This window comes from Protopterus annectens, chromosome 1.part2 (assembly GCF_019279795.1).
Source record: "Protopterus annectens isolate FY-2018-M chromosome 1.part2, PAN1.0, whole genome shotgun sequence".
In the NCBI taxonomy this organism is placed as follows: Eukaryota; Metazoa; Chordata; order Ceratodontiformes; family Protopteridae; genus Protopterus; species Protopterus annectens.
In genome coordinates, this window is record NC_056727.1 from 485628146 (window position 1) to 485655556 (window position 27411).

Consider the following 27411-nt stretch of genomic DNA (forward strand, 5'->3'; position numbering starts at 1 on the left):
TTGCTTTTGTAAGTAGTCCGGGAATAGTAGTTCTTTAGTCAGCCAGTGATGAGAAACTGTCCAACTGTATTATTTATTATATCTCTGTGGTTAAAAGTTTGTTGTTTATTCTATTCAGTAATCTCCCATTTTCCGTTTTACTATTTATCATTAAATATTTTAATACCTTTCATTGTGACTGGTCCCTATAACTTTCAAGGAAATGATATGGGATTTTGCTTGTGGTGATTTGGATGTGGAGAAGCTCAAGTGCATTTTCCTGTTTGACCAGCCGTGAGGTATATTTATTTTTGTTATAAATTGAGACACCTCCAGCTTTAGTCCCAGTCTGTGTAGTAGCTGATCTAGCCACTTTGCTCTTTGCAGCTCTAAACCATATCTCAGTGACTGTACACATGTCAGCATTCTGTAGGGTGAGGAGAGCTCGTAGAGAGTGAAGTTTTTTGTTCAGACTCCTAGAATTTAGCAATAACGCCCTTAAATTTTCTTGGTTTTGATTTGCTGTGTCAGAAGTACTTTCAATTTGACATTGCCTAAAAAGGGCTCTACGGGGAAGGAAAATGTTTTAACTAATATTCAAAAGTCTAGAGAGGAGAGATGCAGACCATCCCTGGCAAAGCAGCGTGCTCTGTTGACCCTCTCCTTCCATGTTGACAAATATTAGAATGGTACCAGAAACTAAGCCAGTTATTCAATTCTGCCATCTTCTGTGCGTATTGTGACACCATCCTTGGGTAAGGTGCAACGCTGCTCAGTGCTAGACTCATACCAGCCTGGGAGACGTATTCTAAAAGATTCATGATGTCTTTTTTTCATACAGTCTAGGGAGGTACGTTTCAGGTCATTTAGTCCCATATAGACTATAACTAATACTGGTACTTGTGGTCCAGTGACCCGTGTACATGCGTAATATGGTGGATCTTGGCCCCCTGATAAACAGCTGACCTTGGCTTTCTTCTTATTCAGCCTGGTGAGAAGGACATCAAGTTTGTCTCACAATGGAGTCTCCAATGACTAGAATGTCACATTGTGTGGTGGCTTGCCTTATGGGCTTAGAATTAGAGGCTGCTTAAGATGTGGCTGGATGTATTGATGTGGGTGTTTTGAAAGAGTGCATTTGGGACTGCTGAGGGTATTTGTTGTGTGCTTTGTGTAGGGGGGCTTTGGAGTTTAGGAAGGGTACATTTAAGTGCCTCAGCATATGGGGGTGTATGTGTCTGTTTTGAACTCTGTGTTCATATTGATGAAGGTCCACTTCTACTGTTTCGATGCCTTTGCTGGTGTTCGAAATGTTCTTCAGAAGCTTGCAGCAAGATATTTGCTATCTGTGTACTGTTACACAAGGTGTTGGTATGCAAACAGTTGCAACAAAGTATTGATATTGAAGGGCATGATGTGCCAGAGTCAGCAACAGAGGAGGTACCGACTGAGAAACTTGTGGAGGACCCTGCTGCAAAGGATGACGGTGAGAAGCAGAGTTGGGTGCTGTATACCAAAGCAGTTTCTAGGAGGCTGCTTCTATTTTTACAAATGTAGGACTTATCAGTCATAACAAAGTGGAATAGTGGTGCATACTACAAATCCTCTATGCTGTAGCTTACACGGACTGGTCGTGCTGTGCATCAGACACAAACTTGAATATTGCTTAGGTAGCCAAAGCTCTGATGTCATCACACAACCCACACACCACTCTGGTCAGCTGTGCTGTGACTGTGGCGACATCAGCCTTTTCCTGTACAACTGCCCTGCACATCTGTTGTGGAGGCATTGGGCTGAAGTGTGGGTTGGGAACCAGGGCTTAACAAGATACTGTTATGCTGACCCATACTCATGTTCATGGGAGCTGCCAGTACCCATTGTCACTGGGATGTAAGAGGTAGAGGTACGCCCTGGATGCCTTTATATTGGCCGACTCCTGTTCTGCAACAGTATCCTGTAATTGAGGGGTGAGTTGCTCAGGCAATGAAGCTACGTCTGTGTAAGAGGAGGGTAATATGTCTGCGATGGTTCCTGTTTCTGATATTGACAATGTGGTGTCAGAATGTACCATGTCATGGATGACATCATCAGGTTTAGATATTTTTCCATCAGGCACCCTTATATCCACAGTGTAGGACCTATACACTGAATCAGTCATGAAAGCAGGCAGAGGCACTGTAGTACATCACTTCTACTTTGTGACAATACCAGATTCCAGAGATGCTACAGCTGTAAAGTAGCGTGGCTTATATTGCAGTATTCCTCACATTAAGGGTCTCCTGCCAAAAGGATAGCCCAACATCTGGCCAGTATATCAAACCCTTTAGATCTTGTATGTGCCGTACTTCACAAGTATGCTCCCTGTACAGGATGTGGGCATAAAGATGACATACAGATGCAGTTACCCAAAACTTTGCTGCCAGTCCAAACACCATCATCGTTTGCTGTGCTGAATACTTAGCTGTCAGATAAGTGCCCCGTTGGGGTCTTTTTTTTTTCTTTTTCTTTTGATCTTGTTCTGTTTTGGTTATCTGGAGTTCATGTCATCCAAGATGGAAAATGTCAGTGTGGGAGGTAGATCCCCCTTAAGGATCGTCACAGACCGTGTCTCTTTTGTTTGGGTACTTCCCATGACCATACATCCTGTAGCATTTGTAAGGCGTTTGTGCCTAAGACTCTTAGAAGCCTTTTGTCTTTCCTGGCCATCTATGTCGAGAATCAGAGGCTTAAACTGTTAACCCAGGGTACCGTGGCTGAATCAATTAACCTGGAGGTACCATTAAGTATGAAAAAGGCCAAGAAATCTCGGCTTGATTCTTTGGCTGTCCAGCTTCCACCAGATGTCTCTCTAGAAGCAGGTGATAGCTCTCTGGGCCATCCGGTGTCTACATTGCATTCCTTTGACACAATCTCATTGGAGGCCGTCGTGGATCCTTCCTTTCACATGTCCTCTGAGGCTTTGCAGGCATCTGCTCCAGATATTGAGAGGGAACAGTGGTTTATTATCTCAAAGGGCCATAGAGGGATTCTGAAGATTCTGGTTAGGGAAAAGGTTCTGGGTACTCATACTGAATCCAGTCAGGGTTTGGAGCCTCCAATGTTTGTTAGGGCTGACAAACCTACCAAGAAAAAGCAGAAGACTAAGCATACTGTTGTACACCATAAGGATCCGCAAAGGGAATAGCAGGAGCTTACTCAGGGCCTGTTTAATGCCTTAATTGCCTTGAAGCCTCCCCAGGGGATTTCTTTGCCTACTCCCCCTTGGACTTCAACTCCTGAATCTGATGAAGGGTCCTTGTCTTAGTTTTCCCTGATGCCTTCACCTTTGGCTTATGGTACTGATGAGAAGTCCATTAGTCCCAAGTCTCCTTCTGAGGAATTGTCTTTTGAGGACTCAGTACCTAGAATGATGGAATACTTTAAGTGGATTTCTTAGGTGTTCTGATATCCAGAAAAGTTATGAGCTGCTTCAAGAGGACACTTCTGAACCTTCTGCAGTACCTTCTGTGTTGGCTGCTTAGTTGGACACCTTTATAGCTGCTTCTAGGTCTCCTGATTCTCAACCACCTGCTCTAAAGAAACCTAACAGGTTCTGTAAGGTTCCTGAGGATCATCAATTCTTATTTGTATCCTTATGCTGACACTCCTCTGGTATCAGTCTCCACGTACAAGCCTTCTAAGCTTTTGCCATCTTCCAAGCTTCTGGCTTCAGATAAAGATAGTAAGGCAATGGAGAGAATTGGTAAATGGGTTTATACTGCTTCTGCTTTGGCCTTTTATGCCATCAATTACCGGAGCCACATGAGCAGATATACCTTGTCTTGATTGCCCAGGCTTGTCAGGTTATTTCTGACCTCCCTGATTCTGAACACAAGCGTTCTTTATCTATTTTAGGTTCTCCCTTTCAAGTGACTTGCTTCTCTGTCAACTACAGCTATGATGCTGCTGATGTCTCTTCCAGAGCTGCTGCCTTTGGGTCTGTCACAAAGTGTTACTGTTGGCTTCATCTGCATTCTTTACCTGAGGACATTAAGGCCAAATTGCTGGATGCTCCCTTGGATAATAAATATCTCTCTGGGGACTGCTGCTACAATTTTTAAATCTTTGCAAGAAAAAGGTAAGGCTTTGCAGGACCTTAAACTTATTTTTGCCTCTCCTTTCCTTAAGTTCTAGAGGAATTATCCTATCAGGGTCTTCTTTTCTTCACAGGCAACCTTGTCAGGCCACTAAAGACAGGAAGAGTGGTAGGTGAGCACCTTCTGCTAAGTCTTCTCAAGGTTGCTGTGGCCCAGAAGTCTCCTTTATCTTAACGGCTGCTTCTCTTTGACATCTTGCCCCCCCCAATCCCCACCCCTTGGCTCTCCCTTGGTCTTCCAAACTGGCATTTCATCACCTCAGATTCCTGGGTTCTGTCCATCATCTGTCAGGGTTATTTCATAGTGTGGAAGTCTCTCCATCATTTTTCAGGGGTCCCTATTAGAAGAACGAAAGTCCAAAATATCGAACGGCTATATATGCAAAAATCCCATTCATCTATGTGTTTTTTGTGAGATTGTGGTACAGTGAAGATGAGGAAATTTGCCCTTTCCTCACTGTAGTGCGATCTTGGAGTTCGTATATATAATTAGCGAGGGGTGTGGGGGGCATAGCCCCCCACAATAAAGGGTTTGAAGTCCGGCATTATCGCTGTTTACCGCATTCGATTATGTGAACTTTCATTCATATAATATAGACCCATTTTTCAGGGATTCCCCAACCTCCTATGGAACAACTTCCTCATTTCTCAGAGGTTCTTGCATCCCTGGTGGACTAGGGAACTGTTCAACCTGTCCCTCTTTCCAAGCAGAAAAGGGATTTTACTTCAAGATATTCCTGGTTCCTCAAAGAAGGCACGGAGGCCTATTCTGGAGTTCTCCTTCCTCAACACCTTTCTCAAGGTGCCTTCTCTTCAGATCCTTATTCTTAAAACCCTGTTTTCTTATTTACTACCCCAGACTCTTTTGGTGTCTTTGGATCTGAAGGATGCTCATCTTCATATTCCTATTCACCCTCTTTTCAGAAGTTTTTACATTTCTCTATTTCTTCCTCTCATTTTCAGTTCTGTGCTTTGCCCTTTGACCTCTCTAGGCCCCTAAGGGTAATCACAACATGCCTAACTCCTGTAATTGCCTTATGCAGGATCCCAGGCATTCATATTTTTCCTTATTTAGAAGATCTGCTGCTTCAGGCACCTTCTCTCAGTTGCCTGTTTCAGGAATTGGAATTCACCATATTTCTCCTTCAAAGTCTCTCGTTCCCTTTCATCTTCCAAAAGTCTGTCCTGACTCCCTGTCAAGATCATGTGTATCTGGGTTGCAGGATTCAGACAGTGCCAGTGTTGGCCTGTCTTCCACCTCCAAAAATTTTGTCCTTAACAACTTTCTTTCAGTCTCTTTTTGCTTTGCTTGGCATTCCAATCAGAGAGTTTCTTCAAGTCCTGGGATTCTATCCCAGTGCTCCCTGTTGTCAGATATGTGCAGAAGTGGTACCTCATATCAGTTTGGCTTCAGCATTGCCACCCTCTGGATTTAAAAGTGCCACTCCTTCCTTGTGTGAAGTGGGAATTTAAGTAATGGATTCAGCAACTTTCTCTCAACCCAGGCTTGCCCTTTCAGCCTCTGGTTCTTTCTCAAGAACTGTTCACTGATGCTTCAGACACAGGGTGGGAGGCTTCTTGTGATCACCTGAAAGTTCAAGGTCTCTGGTCCCCACATCAGTAGTCAGACAATGTCAACATCAAAGAGATGAGAGCTCCGATTCTAGCCCTTCAGGGTTTTCACCCCATGCTCTGTCCAGGCCCAATGCAGGTTTAAACGGACAGTGATGTGGTATATCAGCAAACAGTGGGACACAACGTCTTACCTTCTGTACAAGGTGGCTCTTTAGGCCTGGGATCTGGTTCTCAGTTATCAGTTACCTATTCAGGCAATGTATATTCCTTCAGAGCGTAATCAAGTGGCAGACTCTTTGATCAGGTCCAAAACAAGAATGGATGCTTCACAGAGATGTGTTTATGGATCAGTGATAGGGTGGTCCTCGGGTAGATCTTTTTGCCTCTGCTTTGAACAGGCAGCTCTCTCCTTTCTGTTGCAGAGTGCCAAGCCATCTGGCGTGGACGACAGATACCCTTTCTTTTCATTGGAAGGGGATGTTTCTTTATGCCTTCCCTCCCATTCCCCTACTTCCAAGAGTCCAGCTGGACTCCCAGAAATTTAGCTAAGTGACCCCCCCTTCAGCCAAGAAAGCACTGGTTCCCCCTCTTCATGCATCTAGCCAGGGGCAATCACTGCAAGTTACCTCACATGTTGCACCTCCTCACACAGGACAAGAGGTCACTCATCCATCCTCACTTGTCCATTCTTCAGCTGACACTGTGGGTGCTGGGGTTTTGATACCTTTGGTCACCTCTTTTCTGAGGACGTTCTCAGGATTTTACAGGAGGCGAGAAAACCTACAAACAGAAAGTCTTGTATGTCCAAAGGGAAGAGATTGTCTGGTGCCGTTCTCATAACCAGGACCCTTTTTTCAGTAGGTGAACTGCTGGTTCTCTCCTATTTGTGTGAGTTGCTCCAGTTTGGCTTGGTCTGTTCTTCTGTGAAGGTACATTTATCTTCTCTTTCTGCCTGTCTACCCTTGAATCCTCCTTTGCCTTCATGCTTTGAGGTCAAACAGTTTCTTAAAGGTGTCTTGCATCTTAGCACCCCAGGGAAGCTTATTCGTCCTCCTTGGGACCTTATAAAAAATTGACCCAGGCTCCTTTTGAGCTTGCAGGTTCAGTTTCTCTGCACCATTGTACCTGGAAGACTGTTTTATTGCTTGCTGTTACTTCTGCTCGGAGGGTTTCTGAGATTCAGGCCCTTATGCCCATCCTACTTTTTTTTTTTTCACAGTACAGGGTGTCCTTTCGTACAAATCCTTTTATGCCCAGGGTTGTTAATGAGCTGTCTTTGACTCAGGCAGTAGAACTCCTTTCATTTTTTTCCTTCTCCTCCTCCTCAATCTACTAGTGAGAGGGTCCTTCATACCTTTGATTTGCACAGATAGCTCAGATATTATTTGGATAAAACTAAGACCATTTGTAAGTCTGACAAGCTTTTTGTTTCTTTTCATTTCAGGACATTGGGTTTGGCTGTTTCTAAGCAAAGCATCTCCGTTTGAATAGCTAAGGCCATTTTTCTTTATTCTTTTCATGGCAGTGTCTGTCTATTTCCATCAGAGCTCACTCCACTAGGGCTGTTGCCTGTTCTGGTGCTTCCTTAAAGGGGTTGGACACCAATTCCATCATCCTTGAAGTTGCTACTTGGTCTTCAGTGCATAACTTTACCAAGCATTATGTTAATCATATACTCGCCCCACTACCATCAAAACCACCCACCCTCAATACCACTGACCTAGGATTCTCATTGCAATCTGTTCCAGTCTCCACTATTAAAAAGATGTTTACAAAGCTTAAACCTACAGCCCTCTCTGTAGACAATCTATTAGCTAAATTCATAAATATTGCTGCTAATGCTATTGCATATCCCATAACAATCCTCTTTAATGGCTCTATAACTGAAAGCTTAGTTCCTCACCTCTGGAAAATTGCCTATATCACCCCACTTCACAAAGGAGGTAACTCCAAAGAACTAGCCAACTATCAACCAATCACTATACTCTCTCCATTATCCAAAATCATTGAAAGATGTGTAAACACACAAATCTTAACTTTCATAAACTCTCATAATCTACTAACTAAAACACAGCATGGCTTCAGGTCTTCACACAGCACCACTACAGCTCTTATGTTCTTTACACACTCCGTCAACAAATACAGAAAGAATGGTAGCTGCATCTCAGCCATATTCTTAGACCACTCCAAGGCCTTTGATATGGTAAATCATGACAAACTCATTGATACACTTGCAGATTTAAATCTGACCCCATCTACCACTTCCTGGTTCAAAAATTATCTAACAGGCAGACAACAGGCAGTAAGATGGCAACAGGAACTCTCCTCACTTCTACCAGTCTCACTAGGGGTCCCACAAGGTTCATTCCTTGGGCAACTACTGTTTTCTATCTTTACCAACAAACTATACACAGCCACACTCCATGCATCTGTCATACAATACGCAGATGATTCCACTCTCATCTGCGCCTCTTCCTCCCCTGAGACCCTCCACCACCAAACGCAATCCTCTTTTCTTGCTGTTGAGCATTGGTTCTCAGATTCACATCTAATACTAAACCCCAATAAGACTCTGCTTATTATTTTCCCACCCACACATCACTCCTCCCATATTATTAACTTTAACATTACCTCCAGTAACAACACTATCATATCACCAGTCACTCACACAAGACTACTTGGGGTTATCATAGACAGCCAATTGAAGTCTGACATACATATATCTACCACCACAAAAAAAAAATGCATTAAAAAACTTGCCATGCTATACAGGAACAAACAGTTCCTAACCGACTCTACCCTAACCACCATTGCACGTACCCACCTTATTTCCACACACTTATATGCATCACCAATATTCACCAATCTCAGAAAATCAGACCTTGTCATTCTTCAAACCTGCTATAATAAAATTACCAAATTTGCAACAAATATGCCCCATCGAACACATCACTGAACTCCTCTAAAAGCTCTTGATTGGCTGGAACTTCCCAACCTCATTCTTTATAATCAGCTTTTAACAACCCACAAACTTCTTCACTGCCCTGACAAAATCCCTGCTCTACAAAACCTACTTCACCCAAGCACCAGAGCTAGAATTCTGTGATCAAATCAGAAACTCTTACTAGAGGTAACAAAAAACAATAACTCTGCCGACACTTCCCTCTACAGCATTTCTGTTGCTAAGCAGTGTAACACCCACCCCCCCATATCACAACTATAACTACCCTCACACCCTTCAAAAAAGCCATAAAATCTCATCTTCATCATCTTTGGTTATGTAACTGCAACAACCCAGACTAATCTCCTAGTAGTACTTTCAGCATACCAATACATATCTCTTTTTTATTTCCCACCCCACTACTTCTCCGTCCTTGCTCTACTTCCCAGCATCATTTCTCCTGCTGCATCTCTCTGCTTCTCCCTCTAAGTATCACCTTCCTTTCCTTTATCCAACTGACTTTATGTACAGCACACCTAACAATACTATTACTATTTCAAATCCACCAATCATCAAGCTGAATTAATTAGTCTCTTATATCAAACCACATAAAATAGTGCATGAAAAAGTGCAAAACAGGTAATAAACATAATGATGTTACATGTCATATCTTAATAAAATAAATATGTATAAATACTTTAATAAATACATTTGTAATAGATCAATAAAAAAACATAAATATAGATAAAATACCAAAAATGCATTTAAAGTATGTTAAAAAATATATTTAAAATGTTAAATACTACACTCTGCTGGTACAAAATGGTATTGCACAACTAACCTAGGTTATTATTAAGATATGACATGTAACATCATTATGTTTATTACCTGTTTTCATGCACTATTTTATTTAAACAATGGACTTATGGGTGAAAATGTGTGTTTTATACATTGTCTGATGAAGTTTGAAGTGTGTTACACTGCGTATTGGATTTGCTGCTGCTTTTGGATTTCTGTTTTAGCCCAATAAATTGTTTGCATCTTCGTTGTTTCACTTGGTGCTTTGTTCCTGTTTATCAGTCCTGCCAGCACCTTCCTTTGAACTTGGTTTTTGTTTCTAACAATACTATTATTATTTATACCCTTTGAATTATTCCTCTTCCTTTATATGTCTGCAGCCTTCCTGCTTACCTTAACTTTAGACCTTACCACCTACTACTCTCTATCAGCCCCTCCACGTTCGGTTTATTATTTCCCTATCTATACCTCTCCTTTCTCCCCAGAACCTTTCCTATCCAATCTATCATTTATACATATTTCATCCTACCAGATATTTTATAATGTATGTATATCCCAAATACTCCGAAGTATTTGATGTTTAAACTCCTTTTTAAGGTATTATTTTTCAACAGCATTATTAATAGAAAAAGTGTATGGATACTATATATATGATTGCATGTAAATCTAACTGTATATCAACTGTGTAATGTAATATTTTACTGTGTACTTGGAGCTTTTCTCCCCGGGCCTCCGCTGAAAAAGGATATGTGTCCAGTCGGACTTTCCCGGTTAACAAATGTAAAATAAATAATACCATTATAAATTGTATATGGTTTCTAGGGCCAGAGCAGGTTTTGCTAGACCCATTCTGCATGGGTTCCTGGAGGGCTGTTACTAGCCATATACCTCCCAGTCCTTTTCTTGAGCTTTTGTACTCTCCCTAAGGTGAAGAATACTGCAGCAGTGATATAGAAGGACATCATGCAGTTGTATAAACTCTTACCTTGACAGTAGATGTCCTTCTCTTCACTTTTGCAGTATTTGGTCCCTCACTCAATCCCCCTTTTTTCTTTTGGGCTTTGTTTTGGTCTCCCTCTTGGCTGAGGGTCTCCCTTTTCCATCTGCATTTTCTCCTTCTGCATTTTCTCCTTCTGCATGTGCATAACATCCTTTGTCCTATGGAGGCTGTTCTGTTCTGGGGCAGTTCATTTCTAGGTAACTGCATCCATATTTCACTTTTGTGCAGTATGTAATGTACGGGGAGCATACAAGATTTAAAGGCTTTGGTATACTGGCCAAATGTTGGGCTGTCCTCAGCAGGAGATCCCTAAGATGAAGAATGCTGCAACAGTGAAGAGAAGATGTTCTTCGTTCCACATTGCTGCAGTCCTAACTATTGGGGTAGTCCGCTGTCCAGTCGGCCCGAATACCAACCAAGAGTATGGCTGGCGTCGGTCAGGCGCATTAGACTGGCGTCAGTGCCAGGGTACTAATCACGCATGACCGGCGTCATATCCTCAGTCTTTTTGCATGGTCCGATGCAGAAGCAGTTTTGCGAGTGCAGGTTGGCGTTCTGAAATTTTCTGAAGTCGGAGTTTCAGACCGAATCAAAGTTGGCTAAGTACCCGTTGGGAACATTTTGGTTTTTTCTTGCCTCAGTATTTAACGGATGTCAGAAAAAGTGAATAACTGTATTTCTTGTGGGAAACAGATACCTCATAGGGATTACCATACCTTGTGTATACCTTGTTTAGGGCCTGAGCACGGCGTTGTTGGATGCGCTCTTGTGCTAGGTTTAACAAGCACTATTAAGAGAAGGTTAGACTGTGCCAGGTTAGTGTTTGGGAAGCGTTGCAATTATAAAATGCCGCCGGATGCTCCGGCGCCCGCTTAAAAAGCGCAAGGACAAAACAGCGAAGCCTAGGGTTGATGAACCGGCAGTCCCGGACGTAGGTTCTTTAGAAGGCTCAGTGGAGCCAGAGGTTTTGCCAGGAGTTTCTTTCGAGTCTCAGGCAGAGACTTTACTGTTACAAGATGTGCCTTCTCAGGAGGTAGGCTAGGCTGAGGGGGCTTCTCAGGTAACTGTTCTTCCCTCTCTTCCCAAGGTAGTTAGAGCCTCTCCCTCTGTTTCCAGAACTTCTTTGAGAGGTAGGCCAAGTTTAGCTTCAGTGGGGGCTTCTCCTAGCACTTCAGGTTCTGTGCCTAAGAAACATATGCTTAAAATGGCAGAAGATTTGATTACTATGATTAGAGGTTCTATGCCCCCTCCTGATAAGAGGCCTAGGGTGGAACCTGAGTTTGACAGTTTTGAACAGTGTTCAGAGGCTTCTGAGTCTTCTGCGGATGATTTGCAGGAGTATCCTCCTTATTCTGATTCTGATGTGGATGATTCCACTCCTACAGCTTCTCCTCCTGAGGATTTCTCATTTTCAGAGACTCTCCATTCCATGAGGGAGCACTTTAAATGGGAAGGCCAGGATTACTCTGATATCAGGAAAAGGCTTAGGGAATTCTTGTTTTTACCCCAACATAGGCCCTTAGCTATACCTCCTGTGTTGAATGTGGTGGAAGATGTTTTTGCAGAGGCTTCTCTGAATCCTGATTCTTTGCCTCCTGCTCCTGTTAAACCTGATAGGTACTATAGGGTGCCTGAAGCTCATAAGTATCTTTTAAGAGTCCTAGGGCAGACCCGGAAACTGTTTCTCAGGGACCTAAAGGTGTTAAGGCCTCTGTGGTTAAAACCCTGTTCCCACTGATAAAGAGGCAAGGGCTTTGGATAGATGGGGAAAGAAAGTGTATACTTCTTCCACTTTAGCCATGAGGGCATTGAATTGTCAGTTTCACATGCTAAAATATCAAAATTATCTCCTTTCACAATTGAAATCTAAGGTGGATGCTTTGGCGGAAGGTATTGAGTGTAAAGAGTTGCTGGATTTAGTTCATGTGTCTGAACAAGTGGGTAAGCATTCCTTGCAATGTGGTTTTGATGCTGTACAGGCCTCTTCGAGGGTGGCTGCCACTAGTTCTGTTCTTCGCAGGCATGCCTGGTTGAGGGATCAGAATTTAGCTGAGCATGTTAAGACACGGATTTTGGATGCTCCTTTACAGTCTGATGTGTTGTTTGGTTCGCCTGTGGAAGCAGTTTTAAAGAAAATGGAGGACAAAGCTAAGTCTATGCAAACTGTTAAAGATTTTTGCAGGTGCAGCCACCAAGTTTAGTAGAAATTGGCCTACTAAGGGATGGACATATCCTGCTTATGATTCCCAGTCTAGGGGTAGGTCTAGACGTGGTAGCGGCAGAGCTCAAGGTTCTTTTAGGCCTAGACCAGGAGTTCACCTGCTCAGGCTTCTGGTGAGGGCAGGGGTCAGTCCTTTGGTAAACAGACCCAATGACCTGCCTTTTCAGCTGCCAGTAGATTCTCGTCTGGCAGCTCCTTTGGGAGGAGGACGGTCTCTTTTCAAAGAAAATTGGGATTTAATTACTCAAGACAAATGGGTGTTGGATATCATTCACCACGGTTACAGGTTTTATTTCCATACATTGCCCCTTTCAAAGGCATGCCAGGCGTTCCGCTCCACAAAGGAAAGAGGCTCAGAAGTAAATTTATCTGTTACCCCAAATAGGGGACATTCAGCCAGTCCCTTTATCAGAAAGGGGCCTAGGATTTTATTCTCGCCTGTTCCTATTACCAAAGAAGGGGAACACGTGGAGACCAATTTTGGATTTATCTATCCTCAACGCTTATCTGGACATTCCCAAGTTCAAGATGTTGACGTTGCAACAGCTTTTACCTCTGCTGGGCAAGGATCACTGGATGGTAACTTTAGATCTCAAGGAAGCTTACCTTCATGTGCCTATAAGACCAAGTTGCAGAAAGTATCTGCGTTTTCGAGCTGGAAATTCTCATTATCAGTTCTCTGCATTGCCCTTTGGCTTATCTACTGCCCAGAGTATTCACAAAGGTTCTGGCTCCAGTGATAGCTTACTTCAGGCTAAAAGGAATTCAAATCTATCCTTACTTGGACGACTGCCTGATTCTGGCTCAAGAAAAGGACGACCTTCTACAGCATCTGGAATATGTTATAGCAGTGCTAAGATGCCTAGGGTATTCTGTGAACGAAATAAAGTCCAGTCTAGTACCCTCTCAAGACATGTGCTTTCTGGGTGTGAGACTGAATACAGCAGCCCAGATGGCCTTTTAACCCCGGACAAACAAAAGAGTCTATCCCTTTACTTCCATCAACTATCTCATCAGTCCGTGCTGACTGCAAGGACAGTCCTTCAAGCATTAGGGTTCATGGCATCTTGTATTCTGGTGCTTCCCAATGCCAAACTGCATATGAGGAAGCTGCAATGGTATCTCAAAATGTATGGACACAGCACTGCCAGGATTTGGACACTGTCATTCAAATAATACCTTGCCTTCAAAAAGAATTTTTGTGGTGGGCTCAGGAATGTCACCTAAACAAGGGACTCTCTGTGACCCGGCCAGAGGCGAGTCAGATTTTAACGACAGATGCCTCGGACATTGCTTGGGGAGCTCATCTAAATGGAAAGTGGATACAAGACAAGTGGCCTGCCAGACTACAGCATCTACATATCAACAGGAAGGAGATGTTAGCAGTCCAGTTTGCATTAATGGCTTTCAAGGAGTTACTTCTTCCAGGGCAGGTGTTGATTCTAACAGACAACACAACTGTCATGTGGTACATCAACAAACAAGGGGGAACACATTCTTATCCTCTATGCAGGCAAGCAATGATTTTATGGGAGACTGCGCTCAGCTTGCAACTAACTCTTCAGGCAAGGTTTCTGCGGGAGCACAGAACTCCTTAGCAGATGTGTTAAGCAGACAAATCATGGATCCCCACAGTGGAAACTGGATCTTCATGTATTTCAGAAATTGACAGTGTCCTGGGGAACTCCAGACATAGATCTGTTCGCTTCTCCACTAAACCACCAGCTGCCAAAGTTTTGCACAAAGGGGTTTCATCACACAGCTTGGAAAGTGGATGCTCTTTCTTTCAGTTGGAAAACTCTTCATGTGTATGCCTTTCCACCTCTGCCTCTTCTTCCAAAGGTGCTCTTAAAGGTCAGACAAGACAAGCCAAGGATGATTTTAATAGCTCCGGATTGGCCTCGGCAACACTGGTACCCACTACTAAGGAGTCTGGTAAGGAAGCCTCCATGGCCTTTACCTTTGATTCCACATCTGTTATCTCAGAAGGACGGTCATCTGCTCAATGTCAAGCTTCACTCTCTTCATCTGACAGCCTGGCATATTCTGTGTTGAAACACAGCAGGTCTCAACTTCCTCAACAAGTTTTAAATGTGATTATGGAAGCTAGAAGACCTAGTACAAGGAAAGTGTCACATGAAAAAATGGAAGAGATTTTTATTTTGGAGTACAGCAAAGAATTTGGAGATTTCTGAGCCTAATTTGAGTGTGGCTCTTCAATATCTTACTGAGTTATTGGACAAAGGTTTGTCCTTCTCTTCCATTAAGATTCATGCTGCAGCAATTTCAGCTCACTATGATTGTGACCCACCATTGTTTTCGCATCCTTTGTTCAAGCAGTTTCTTAGAGGGCAAAGAATATAAGACCGCTACGTAGAGCTCCTACTGCTGCTTGGGATCTCAATTTTGTGTTGGAAAAACTTACTCTACAACCTTTTGAGCCTGCGGCTACTGCTGAATTGAAATACTTGTTGTGGAAGACTGCTTTTCTGTTGGCTATTACTTCTGCAAGAAGGGTGTCTGAGTTGCAGGCCCTTATGGCAGTAGAGCCCTTTTTGATTTTCCATAAGGATAGGGTATCATTACGTACTAATCCTTCCTTTATGCCTAAGGTGGTTTCTAGTGTGGCTTTAAACCAAACTATTCATTTGCCTACTTTTTATGCAGACCCCCAAAATAAAGGGAGAAGATTTTGCACACTTTAGATGTACACAGGCAATTGCGTTATTATTTGAGCAGGACTAAGGATTTTAGGCAGTCTCAGCAGTTGTTTGTTTCTTTTGCTTTGAGTTCGCAGGGCAAGCCTGTGTCAAAACAAACTATTTCTAGGTGGATTGGGTTTTGCATTGCATTTTGTTATTCCCATCATGGCAAGGAGATTCCAGCTGGGATTAGGCCTCATTCCACTAGGGCTACTGCCACTTCAACAGCATGTCTAAGGGGTGGCAACTAAGGATATTTTGGAGGCAGCTACTTGGAGTTCAGTGCATACTTTCTCTAAGCATTATCACCTTCCTCTCTACTCTAAGTCTAGGGCTGGTTTTGCCACAGCAATTTTGCAAGGCATGTTGTCAGCTCCTGCTTCTTTATGATTTGCCAGCCTCCCTTACCTCTGCTTTGGGATTCTACCCAATAGTTAGGACTGCAGCAATGTGGAGCGAAGAACATAGTACAGTTTTGTACCTACCATAAATGTAGATGTTCGAGGATCCACATTGCTGCAGTCCTCCCTCCTTCCCTCTGTGTTTAGGGGTGGTTGTGTAGGTGAGGTTATATGCTGATATTTTTGTATATATTGTACATATTTTTGGTGCAGGTATATTGGGCCTTGTCTTTTTAGGGTCTTCTGACATCTGGGGCAAGAAAAGACTGAGGATATGACGTCGGTCCTGCGCATTAGTACCCTGGCGTGCTGGCGTCAGTCTAATGCGCCCTGACGGCGTCAATATACTTTTTGCAGTATTCGGGCCGACTGGACAGCGGACTACCCCAATAGTTAGGACTGCAGCAATGTGGATCCTCGAACATCTACATTTATGGTAGGTACAAAACTGTACTGTCATCTGTTATGGCAAGATTTTACACAACTGTGCTGTCTAATGTTATCCTTTTCATTCTTCCTCAACGCATGGGTTCAGATCCGATCCTCTGATCCAACTCTGCTGCATACTCCAGACTTTGGATCCAACTCTAGCACTCCTCCCTCTACCTATAATGCCATAGTCCATGCCCATTATCTCAGATCTCATTTACTGACATCGTGCTCAGATGCAGGTTCCTTTCTTGAGCATTATTCAGAGATATTTCATGAGTTAATCTTTCTTCTTCTCCATAAAAGTTTCTCCTTATCTGTTTTTTTTATTCATCTCTGTCCTCCCTCTTAGTCTTTTGCAGGCATTAGGGTTTCCTACTATATTTTTAGATGGTAGGCTCTGCATACCATAGTTGTTATTGTGCTTACTCTTTTCCAGGGGTATCTCCTTTAAATTACCATCATTGGCAATTCATTGTTTTCCTTTCCTTTCTTCCTTTTCAAAAAAAATTGTTCTCGTTGTTGCAGGATCTGTATTGGCTCTTATTACTTGCTTTATTGGTTGTACTATTGCTGTTAGGTACTATGTCAGATAAACTAACATGCTTTGAGAAATGCACTTTTGTGGGCATAAAATCCCAAATTCGGATGCCCACAAGGAAGGCATATATTATCTGGGAGCCAGCCACCTGGACACCAGTTGCGCTATCTGCTCAACCTTCAATCCAAGGGGCTCTGGCTGATCGGCACAAGTTCATTTTGAGAGCTGTTCTTCCTGCTACCACCACTTAATCTTTTGGGACTCAAACCTAAAGCAAAACCACCAAGTGTGGTCCGTTGGAGCACAGAAAACTCTTCCCACCAAAGTCCCCCAGGTTTTCTTCGACGCCACCTACCAAGAGCCGAAAAACATTGGATTCGACATTATCGGATCCAAAAACCCGATCTTGGATCTGAAATCCTTTAATCTGAAGTCTTTGGATCCAGTTGTAAGATCGGTCAGTCCTGTGGCACCTTTTTCAGAGTCTAGGTCCCTGAGCCAAAGCACCTCACACAGACATCATGCTACAGAGTATGTAATCAAACCCATATCACCTACTCTGCAATCTCCTTTGTTAGAAACTTAGCAAAAAACATTCAAGACCACAATCCACTACATCCTCCAGGTCCTCTGGAAGTTTATCAGAAACAGATGTGGATAGAATGATGCAAAAATTTCTCAGAGTTCAGATTCAAATGGGGGTCTTAACAGTTCCTTCCCCTATCAGATTCATGAGCCTTCCTGTGACATCCCAAATTATTCTGTCTCCTTCTCCAATTGTCTAGTTGTTTCAGAGTCCCAGGATCTGAAATCCCCAAGAGGTCTGAAGTCTGATCTGAAAAAGATGTCTTCTTCGACTCCGACAGTATTCCTGACTAGTTCTGCTCTGATACTCTCTGATTAGAATGGGTTCCAGAGCCAAAGTATTGGCATTAGATCCAGAGGAGGCTGGGACTGACTCCAATGATTTCAGATCTGTTCCTCCTCCTCGGAATCTCAGCCTTAGATAGTTCGGGTTTGGTACCATCAAGACTCTGATCTGAGAACAGTCAAGATGTGCCTTTACTGTGAGCTTCGGCTGTGGCTCGGCTGGTTGAGGCTTCTCGATGTCTGTCTGCTTTTGAGATTGTGGAAAGGGCTTTTTCTCTCTCTCTAGAGCCACCTTCTAATTTTTCAGATCCAACCCTGTTTCCCTCGTTGGCCCCAAGCTCTGTGTCTGTCAGGCCTACTCCATAGGGACAGCCAGTTTCAGCAAATGTCCATTCAGTTCTTGTAGAGGAATTCCCCCTGTCTTCCAATACCTCGTCTGAACATCCCACAGAGGAGATCCATCGGAAGAGAACATGCAAGACAAGGCACATAGACTTCCTGCTGGAGTCTCATATGGAGGATACCAATTTTGATGAATGGTCCCCCAGATCACCACCAGATAACATCTCCTTTGGAGACATATTAAAGATCCTCCAGCAAAAAGGCGGAAAACTTTCTCTGGAAGAATCAATATTTTTGAAAGCTTTTGGTTCTGGCCCATCTATGTCTTGGCTTAACCCCCCCCCCCCCAGATGAAGTCATTAATTTAGTTTCCTGCCAGGTGGAAGGAACCAGATACTATCGAACCAGTCCCGAAAACAAATTTCTACCCCCTCCCAAAGACGGACCCCACTGGAGCAAAGGAGTCCCAGTTGATTCTATGGTGCTGACAGCAGCCACTAAGAGAGCAGAACAGAGCTCTTCTGTCCACCCACCAAACAGAGAGTCTTGGGTGCTGGACAGATATGGGAAGCAAGTCTTTGCCTCAGGGACCTTCGCCTTGAGGTTTCTTAATTACCTGGCACACTTCATGAGACTTGAGAGATTTGACCAAAGAGCTTTCAAATACTCTTGAGTCCATGTCTGCTGAGGATTTCAAAAGAACATCCACACAGCTGGCCACTCTATTGTCTATCTCAAATGCTTCAGTGAAGTTAATTTCTCATGCAGCTGAAGGCACCTCACAAGCGGCAAGTTCTGGGATTGCCATAAGGAGACATGCGTGGATGTGGCTATATGTGACTTTGCAGAGCCTTTTAAGATGTCTATTATCAGTGCCCCCAAAATGGCACATCTTTACTTGGACCATCTGTGAAAGAGACATTTACTCACCGTGAACAAGAAGGAAAGACACTGTAGGAATCAAATTTTCTACACCTCAGTGAAGCTTCTCCAGGAATCAAAGAGATGGCAAGAAAATGTAGTTCTGAAATTTTCAGGGACATTTCCAGGGTCCACATGGGAACAACTCCTCCAGAGCAGTGGAGGAGGATCCAATGGAAAATATTGCCCTAGAGGCAGAGGAGGCCCGCAAAACCAGGTTTCCAAAACTATTTTCCAGACAGACCTTATCAGCATTCCTGAAGTGCTGCCCGACTGTCCAACTCTGGAGGCAGTCAGAGAAAGATTATCAGTGCACCTAGATGCCTGGGCAAACAGTAGATTAGTGGGTGCTGAAAATAATATCAGAGGCTACTCCATTCCATTTTCCAGCTTCCTTTTCACAAAAGGAACATACTTCCCAATGTTCCACCCAGTCAGAGGAGTCTGAGGAAAGCGGCAGCACACAAAATTAAAAAGCTGCTGAACAGAGCAGTGTCATCCAGGAGCTCCTTCCAGACCAAATAGGATTTGGAACTTACTTTTACTTTTTTTTAGTGCCCAAAAAGATGGGAAACCTCATACCAATTTTGGATCTCAGCAGTTTGAACCTGTATGTAAAGAAGTCGAAGTTCTGAATGATCACAGTTAAGTCCATTTTGTCATTTCTTCACAAGGACAATTAGATGTGCTCCATAGATCTTCAGGATGTGGACTTTCACGTCAAAATAGATAGTCTAGAAGACATTTATGCTTCTGACTGGGAGCTACCAATTAAGAGCCTTGCCCTTTGGGGTCACCACAGCCCTCAGGGTGTTTACCAAATGCATGGCAGTGGTGGCTGCTCATGTGAGACTTAAAAAGGATTCTGAGTGTTTCCATATCTAGACAACTGGCTCCTTACTGTTCCCTCCAAGCATCTTCTCCAACAGTCAAGGGAATATTTGCTCCAGATTTCCCAATTACTGGGAATAACAATAAACTGTAAATAATGTTTAGGTTGAGGCTGCAGGAGCATATCAAGGACATTAAGAATCAAAAAGAAGAAAGTTCTATAGCAACACATTTTAAAGAGCAACATGCCAGTGATTTTTTACTGTTGCAGGGTACAGTTCTTGAAAAAATCATGTTAAAATGGGGGAAAATTCCTTGTTAAAAATAGTTTGCAAGGAATCCGTTTTTATATTAAAGTACAATACTTTAATGCCTTTGGGATCGAATTGTAAAGTTAATTGGAAGCGTTTGATACATTTGTTTTATTGGATAATTAATTAATTGTTTTGTATGTTTTTTGTTATATATATGGTGTATTTTATTATGGAGTATTATTCCTTGAAGGCTGTTTGGCCATGGTACTAGAGAGAGACAAATAAAATAATTTGTGGAACAGTAGCCTGTTGTTTTATTTTACTTTATTGTACTTTATTTTCTGGTTTATAGCAATAAACATTGCCGAATCATACTTGACACCAGTCCAGAGCATGAACTTCATTGGTGGACATCTAAATACAACAACTTGGATAGCATCACTTCCAACTCATCATATGTCCAGAGTCAGGTCTCGGACCCATCTAATTATTAACCACCCATCTCCCCCCAGCTAGACTAGTTCTTCAAGCTCTAGGATCCATGGCAGCAGCCATTGTGTTGCTCCCTTTAGGGTGATTCTTTATGGGTGTCCTTCAGTGGACTCTAGCTGTTCAGAGGTTTATTCTTTGACAACCCTATTCATTTCCCGTCAAACTTGCTCCTATTTGCAAATGTAATGCCAACTGGTGGATCCAGTCAGATGACATTCACCTAGGACAACCTGTTATTCTACTGCCACCAGCAGCCACAGTGAGTACAGGCACCTCCCAGCTGAGGTGGGGGGAGGGGTGTTTCTTGGGAAGGACGGTCCATGCCAAGTGGTCCACCCAAGAGACCAGCCTACATATGAATGTACTTGAGATGAGAGCAGTCCGAATAGCATTGCAAGCTTTTCAATATGCTCTTCTTGTAGGGACTGTTGCGATTCAGACAGAGAACATGTCTGTAGTCTGGTACATCAACAAACAAGGGGGAACTTGATCTTTTCCCCTCTGCAGAGAGGTCATGAGAGAGTGGGAATGGTTGATCTCCTCAGACAGCTTTCTAGTAGCAACTCGCATACCGGAGTAAACCATTTAATTAGTGTACAAATTAAGCAGATCCATTCTGATACCTCAGGAGTGGTCTCTTGAACAGTCTGTGGTGGAAAGGATTTTCCTTTGTCAGGGCCAATCTTTCTGCAACCTTTTTGAACCCCCCCCCACAACAAGTGCAGTAAGTACTTTGTTCTTATCCCTTTTCAGAGGGAGTTACCAAGAGATACTCTAGTCCACAGCTGGCTTACACTGATTCCTAAATTTCTGCAGAAAGCAAACTGGATGAAGAGCTCAGTCATCCTCATTGCCCCTTTCTGGCCTTCACAGGTATGGTTCCCCTTCCTGTGGTCTCATCTTTGTTATCCTCCATGGATACTGCAGCCGACCCCTGATCTCCTGTTACACCCCTCTGGAATCAAACATTCCAACATTCAGTCCCTCAAATTAACTGCATGGTTTCTCCACTTCCAGTAATAGCTAGACAACCCAGGATCTCCTTTCCAATACATTACATTATTTTGTCTTCACCAAAGGACTCTGCTAAGAAAGTTTATAAGAGCAGATAGAAAAGATTCTCTCTTTGGGCTTTGAAAAGTAATGTTGACCATTTTATTGCTTCAGTTTCTACAGTACTTGAGTATTTGGCAGTTCTTTTTAAAGATGGAGCTAGTTTCTCTACGATTAATCTACAGTTAGCAGCCATCTCTGATTTTCATACAGGGAAAGAAATTATTTTTTCGCTTCTTCAAAGTTTTGCAAGGCATTTTTCTTAGACCACCAATAAAAGATCCTTAAACTCCCTGGGAGCTTACTGTTGTGCTGCAAGGTCTAACTCAGAAACCTTTTGAACCTTCAGCTAAAACTGATCTAAAATTTCTTTCATGGAAAACACTCTCTAGTAGCCATTTTTTTCTGCAAAGAGAATATCTGAACTCCAGACTCTTTCTTCAAAGAACCTTTACATTATTTTCCATAAAGATAGGATAACCCTTCCTTTTTACCTAAAGTAGCCTCTGAATCTAATATTAACTAATCCATTCATTTACCAGTCGTCTTACCAAATTTTTCAAATAAAGGAGAACACATGCTTCATCTCCCTGATGTACACAGGCAGTTACAAAACAAATCAGAAAATCAGATCAACCTTTTGTTTCCTTTTCATCAAAAAGAATGGGTTTCCCAGTTTCTGGAGTCACTTTAGCAAACGGGATTACTGATTGCATTTATTGGATCTGTTCCCAGAGATCTGTTCCCAAAAAGGCATTCCCCTACCAAAACCACCCAAGGCTTATTCAACCAATGATATTTGTGCAGCATCCACATGGTCTTGTGGTCATACCTTTGTTAACTCATTACAGATTGGATCTTGCATATCTAGAAATAGAGCCACCTTTGGCTTGGCAGTATATCCTTCCATAAGGGCCACCCAAGGAAAATGTAGCTGGGAACTCTGTCACATAACACACGCACTCAGGTCACTACACAACAAGTATGACTCTGTCACTGTCCATGTGGGTGTGAATGACCTGAGATGCACCTCCCTGGGCTACATGAAAAGTGACACGGAGGAGCTCTCTGATTATGCAGCCCAGGCAGATATGACCCTAGCCCTGAGCAGCATCCTACCATCGCCCAGAATGATACCGCAGTACAAGCAGAAAATGATTGACTTCAACAATTGGCTAAGTTTCTGGTGTCATTCTAAGGGGATCCAGTATCTGTCTGTTTGGGATGACTTGATTGACAGACCTCGATGCTTTGCTAGAGATGGCCTGCATCTGTTACCCCTGGGTTTCTTGATACTGGCTAAGGCTGTTGCCACCCCTATAGTGCCTTTTTTTAGGCGATGTTCCAAAGACCAAATTACCCCCTTAACAGCTATAAATAAATGCAATCTGAGGGTCATGCTGCTCAACGCTAGAAGTCTAAATCTCAAGATGCACTTGCTTGAAGTACTCCTCAAAATGGAGAACATTGACATTTGTGCTGTAACGGAGACTTGGTTTAAAGCAGCAGAAAACACCCCTGTTGTAACTCATTCCACACCTTTCGGCCCCAGAACATGGACCGAACCTCCAAAGGCGGTGGTGTCTCCATATTCATAAAGGATAGCCACACCTCCAGACTAGTACCCAGCATAACGCATCTGAGGTAGAACTAACATTGGGTAAGATGGCGATTCAGGTTGTAGCCTGCTATAGATCCCCAACCATGATTGAAGACTCTTACTCCACATTTCTAAGCACCCTGGAAACTGTTAGGGTCCAACCCAATACTCTTATACTAGGTGACTTCAACTACCCCTCCATCAACTGGGAAAACTACTCATGCACCAGTACACTGGCCCAACGCTTTCTGGAATTCATCAATTCCAATGCCCTGGACCAGCTCATTCTTACCCCCACTAGAAGAAGTAACATCCTTGATCTGGTTATTACTAACATGGGCAACCATTGCTCTACGCCAATAGTCAATTCCTCCCTGGTTAGATCCGAACACAAACTAATCACCATGGAAATCCACATCTCATCCACACCCCCCCGTAAAGGTAACCACCATGAAAAACTTGTCCAAAGCTGACTTTGGGCTCCTAAAAACAGAGGTGGCTGACTTCACACCACCCATGTCAATGGAAAATAGATGCATGACTCCCGAATCATACACCGGTGCACTGTACGAACATGTACATAAATGCATGGAACTAGCCATACCCAACAGAACCAAGACGCTCTCCTCCAAAATAAGGAAGCCAATCTGGTGGCCCCTTGCCATTAATAAACTTTACAACAGAAGGAAGAAACTGTTGCAGAAAAAGGTGAAGTCCCAAGACTGGAAAAACTCCCTTATTAGCCTCAACAAAAAGTTGAGATCCCCCATCAAAAACCTATAAAGCCAGCTATGAAGGCAGAATTGCAGCAGACACTAAAAACAACCACAAAGTCTTCTATAGTTATATCAAGAATCTCCATGGCAATACCCAGGTTTGCTCTGAGTTACTGCACAATGGTACCTCCTATACTGAGCCAACACATATTGCCAACATACTGGCTGATAGATTTAGTACCAACTTTACCCCTCTCTCCCCCCTAAAGGACCAATCACAATACCGGAGGAATGCCAGGCACCCAGCATTACTGCAGCACAGGTTAAAGCTGCATTGTCCAAGGCCAAGAATACAGCTTCCATGAGACCTGGCAATATCCCTGGATGTGTTCTACATGAACTACAAAGTGAACTGGCACCACATCTGTGTGCCCTGTTCAATCACAGCCTCACCTCAGGCTTTGTCCCTACAGAATGGTGCACTGCTACAGTCATCCCTCTCCATGAAGGGGGAAATGACTGCAGACGCTGGGAATTATCACCCCATTAGCCTGACAAGTCTGATATGTAAGGTTATGGAGCGCATCATCATGTACCTAATTAACAAGGATATATGGAATCTCCAAACTCTAGATCCCATGGAATATGGTTTTGTGAAAGGTAGATTTTGCCAGCTCAACCTGGATGATTTCTTTGAGTCAATCACCAGAGCTGTGGTTGAGGGCAAGTCAGTTCATACAGCCTAGCTCGATCTGGCCAAGGCCTTTGATACCATTCCCCACTCAGGAATTATTGATAAATTCACCAAACTAGGCATCAACCCCTATATCACTAGGTGTGTTGCAAATTGGCTTGCAGATAGAACACATGTTGTGAAAGTAGCGAACTCCAAGTCAGGCTGCCAACCAGTCACAAGTTGAGTCCCACAGGGAACGGTCCTGGGTCCTCTCCTGTTTGGCATCTACTTCTCAGAAGTCCAGGCCAACACAGAGGGACTCTGGCTGACCAAGTTCACAGACGACTGCAAGCTGGGAGCCATTATTAACTCCCCAAGTGATGTAGACATCCTACAGAAAGGACTCACTGAGACCAATGACTGGTGTCAAAACCATGGCCTTAAGCTTAATGCCAAAAAATGCGTTGTCATCCCCTTTGGGGAAAAAACTCAGTTCCCACTAACTACCACATTGATGGGAGCCCACTGAACACTGAAGGCATTATAAGAGATCTGGGGACACAGGTTGACAGCAACCTCTCCTTCGACCACCACATTGCCACTGTGTCAGAAAGTCTTTCTATGTGGCATATCTCATTACCAAGGGTTTTGCATCCAGGAAGAAAGTGGTCATCATCTCTCTCTTCTTTTGCCTCATTAGTCCAATCATCGAGTATATTGCCCCATTTGACATGTACCTCACTAGATGCATACAGCAGCTGGAAAGACCACAAAAGTACCTCACGAAGAGGATCCTAGGCCTTAAACACATGTCCTACATGGACAGATTCAAAAAAACTCCAGCTATTCTCTGTCTCATGTCGTATACTAAGAGGCAATCTCTCATTGACTTACAAAGCCATGTCTGACTCAGATCTGTTAGAAATGCTACATCTAAAAAAATCCTAATCCCTCCTCACCACACACTCCCGAGACCTCAGCCTCATTACCACAATCAACAGAACATGCTGGAGGGGCAGGTTCATAACCCAGAGACTGCCTATGCTCTGGAATAGACTTCCCATACATGTCAAGCAGAGCACCTCACTGGCCCTCTTCAAGAGAAATCTTGATGAGAGGATGGGAAATAGAAAGTTCACCCCGGGGATCACTCCAGTGGGTCTACTTGATAGAGGCACTGGGCACTAATGTCGGGCGGCACAATGCCAGGGCACTTCTATGGGCTAGGCTTGTAAAGGCTTCAGGGCCAGTAGCGTAGTACACACCTATGAGCCTATGTGTTAAGGAAGAATGAAAAGGACATCAGATTTAAAAGTTATGTACTCAATATAATTAGATATCTGTGTTGTCCATTTTCATTCTTCCTTAACTTCCCTCCCATGCATCCCCCATCCTTAAATCTTCTGTAGAAACCTGTTAGACTGTTTTGGAACTTACGGTTCTGGGTTTGAGCCCTTCTTTTTTCTGTCAGCTATTCCTGTCTCTGTCTAGCTGTAGGGGATTTATGGCAACAAGGCTCAATCTGAGGTAATGGGGATGGACTAAAGGCATTATGGGTAGAGGGAGGCACTTGAGAGTTGGATCCGAAATCTGAATTATGCAGCCAGTCTGATCAGAGGATCATAGCAAACCTATGTGTTGAAGAATGAAAATGGACAACACAGATGCCTAGTTATGGTTAGTACATAACTTTTAATTCCTTGTGCCGACTTGCATAGCGGCTGAAAACCTGATGTGCCTGGAAGAACAATGTTACCTTATTCGCTGTATGACTGGTTCTTGTTCTAGCTCTGGTATGTTGTACTACATGATAGGTGTGTAAGAATATAGACACTTAGGGCATCACCCACTGACACCAGTAGTGTTTATTGAAGGTCTGCACTAATTTTGAGTCCTCCATTGCGTATAAAGTAGTGATCTTGCATCCATACAGAGATGCCAGGAACTCCTCTTTGTTGATAAGACTTGTTGGACCCATCCTGTGGCCATATGCTCCCATAGGAGGTTGTTTTCCTTGGTGTGGACATCATAGATAATTTTGGTGACCGTATAATGTACTTGAGCTTATGATTTGTTATGGCCACTGCCAGCATTTAACTGAGCAATAAAGTGTCTCTATGTATTTTGGAAGGCCCAGTCACTTTTGTCGGTTAGGAGGATTGTCAGGTGTGTTCATGGAGGATCTGCAGCTTGAGACCTACCACTGTCTGGAGGAAGTTCTCTATTCTCTTTCTTTTGGAGCCACCTTGCTCTGTAAATGAGCTGATAGACGTAATTTAAGCTGTTTTTGCCTTAGATATCAAGAGCACCTGTATTACAGTACCCTACTACATAGCCCACAGGTAACATAGATTGTGCAATACCTGAGACACACACAGGCTTAGATCACCTCTACAGGTTGCTGCCATGGGGCAGCTGTCTATAGCTAGATATATGTGTGCTTCCTCCACTCCATACAGAAGTTCGAAAGTGCCAATACAAATGTTTCGCTGTATGCACTTTGAGATTCTGTCCTAATTAATATGCAGCATGTCGCACATATGAATCGAAGATGTGACCAGATTTTGTTCTGCATTTTGATATTCTCATAGTAAATCATTTGAGGCCCACTTCAAGCCATCCCCAAGTCTTTCCGTCACAACCCCTGTGAACACCTCCAGGTAGAGTAGTACATATTTTGGCAACACCTTTTTCTGTTTTTTTTTGTTTTTTTTTTAGCTAGTGCAGACATGACTTTATAATCATGGTTTAAATTTGAAATGGGGGGTGTATATGAGGCAGGTTTGATGGGTCTTTGCCCTCTTTGGGTAATACAGCCACCACAGCGTTCTTCCAAGATGCTGGTGCTTCCTCTCCTTTTAAAATATTATTGAACCAATTCTTCCAGATCTTTATCACTTTTTTCCCACCTAACTTCCAAACTTTCACAGGAAT

General features: G+C 43.2%; 1 protein-coding gene across 1 annotated transcript in view; it reads left to right on the forward strand.

Moving 5' to 3' along the window:
* Positions 1 to 27411, forward strand: part of ANAPC1 (anaphase promoting complex subunit 1) — a 3613296-nt gene that overhangs the window by 1358312 nt on the left and 2227573 nt on the right. The window contains exon 14 of the mRNA XM_044060160.1: positions 1345 to 1465. Within this exon, the coding sequence (XP_043916095.1) occupies positions 1345 to 1465 (121 nt within the window). The remainder of the gene's footprint in view (positions 1 to 1344; positions 1466 to 27411) is intronic.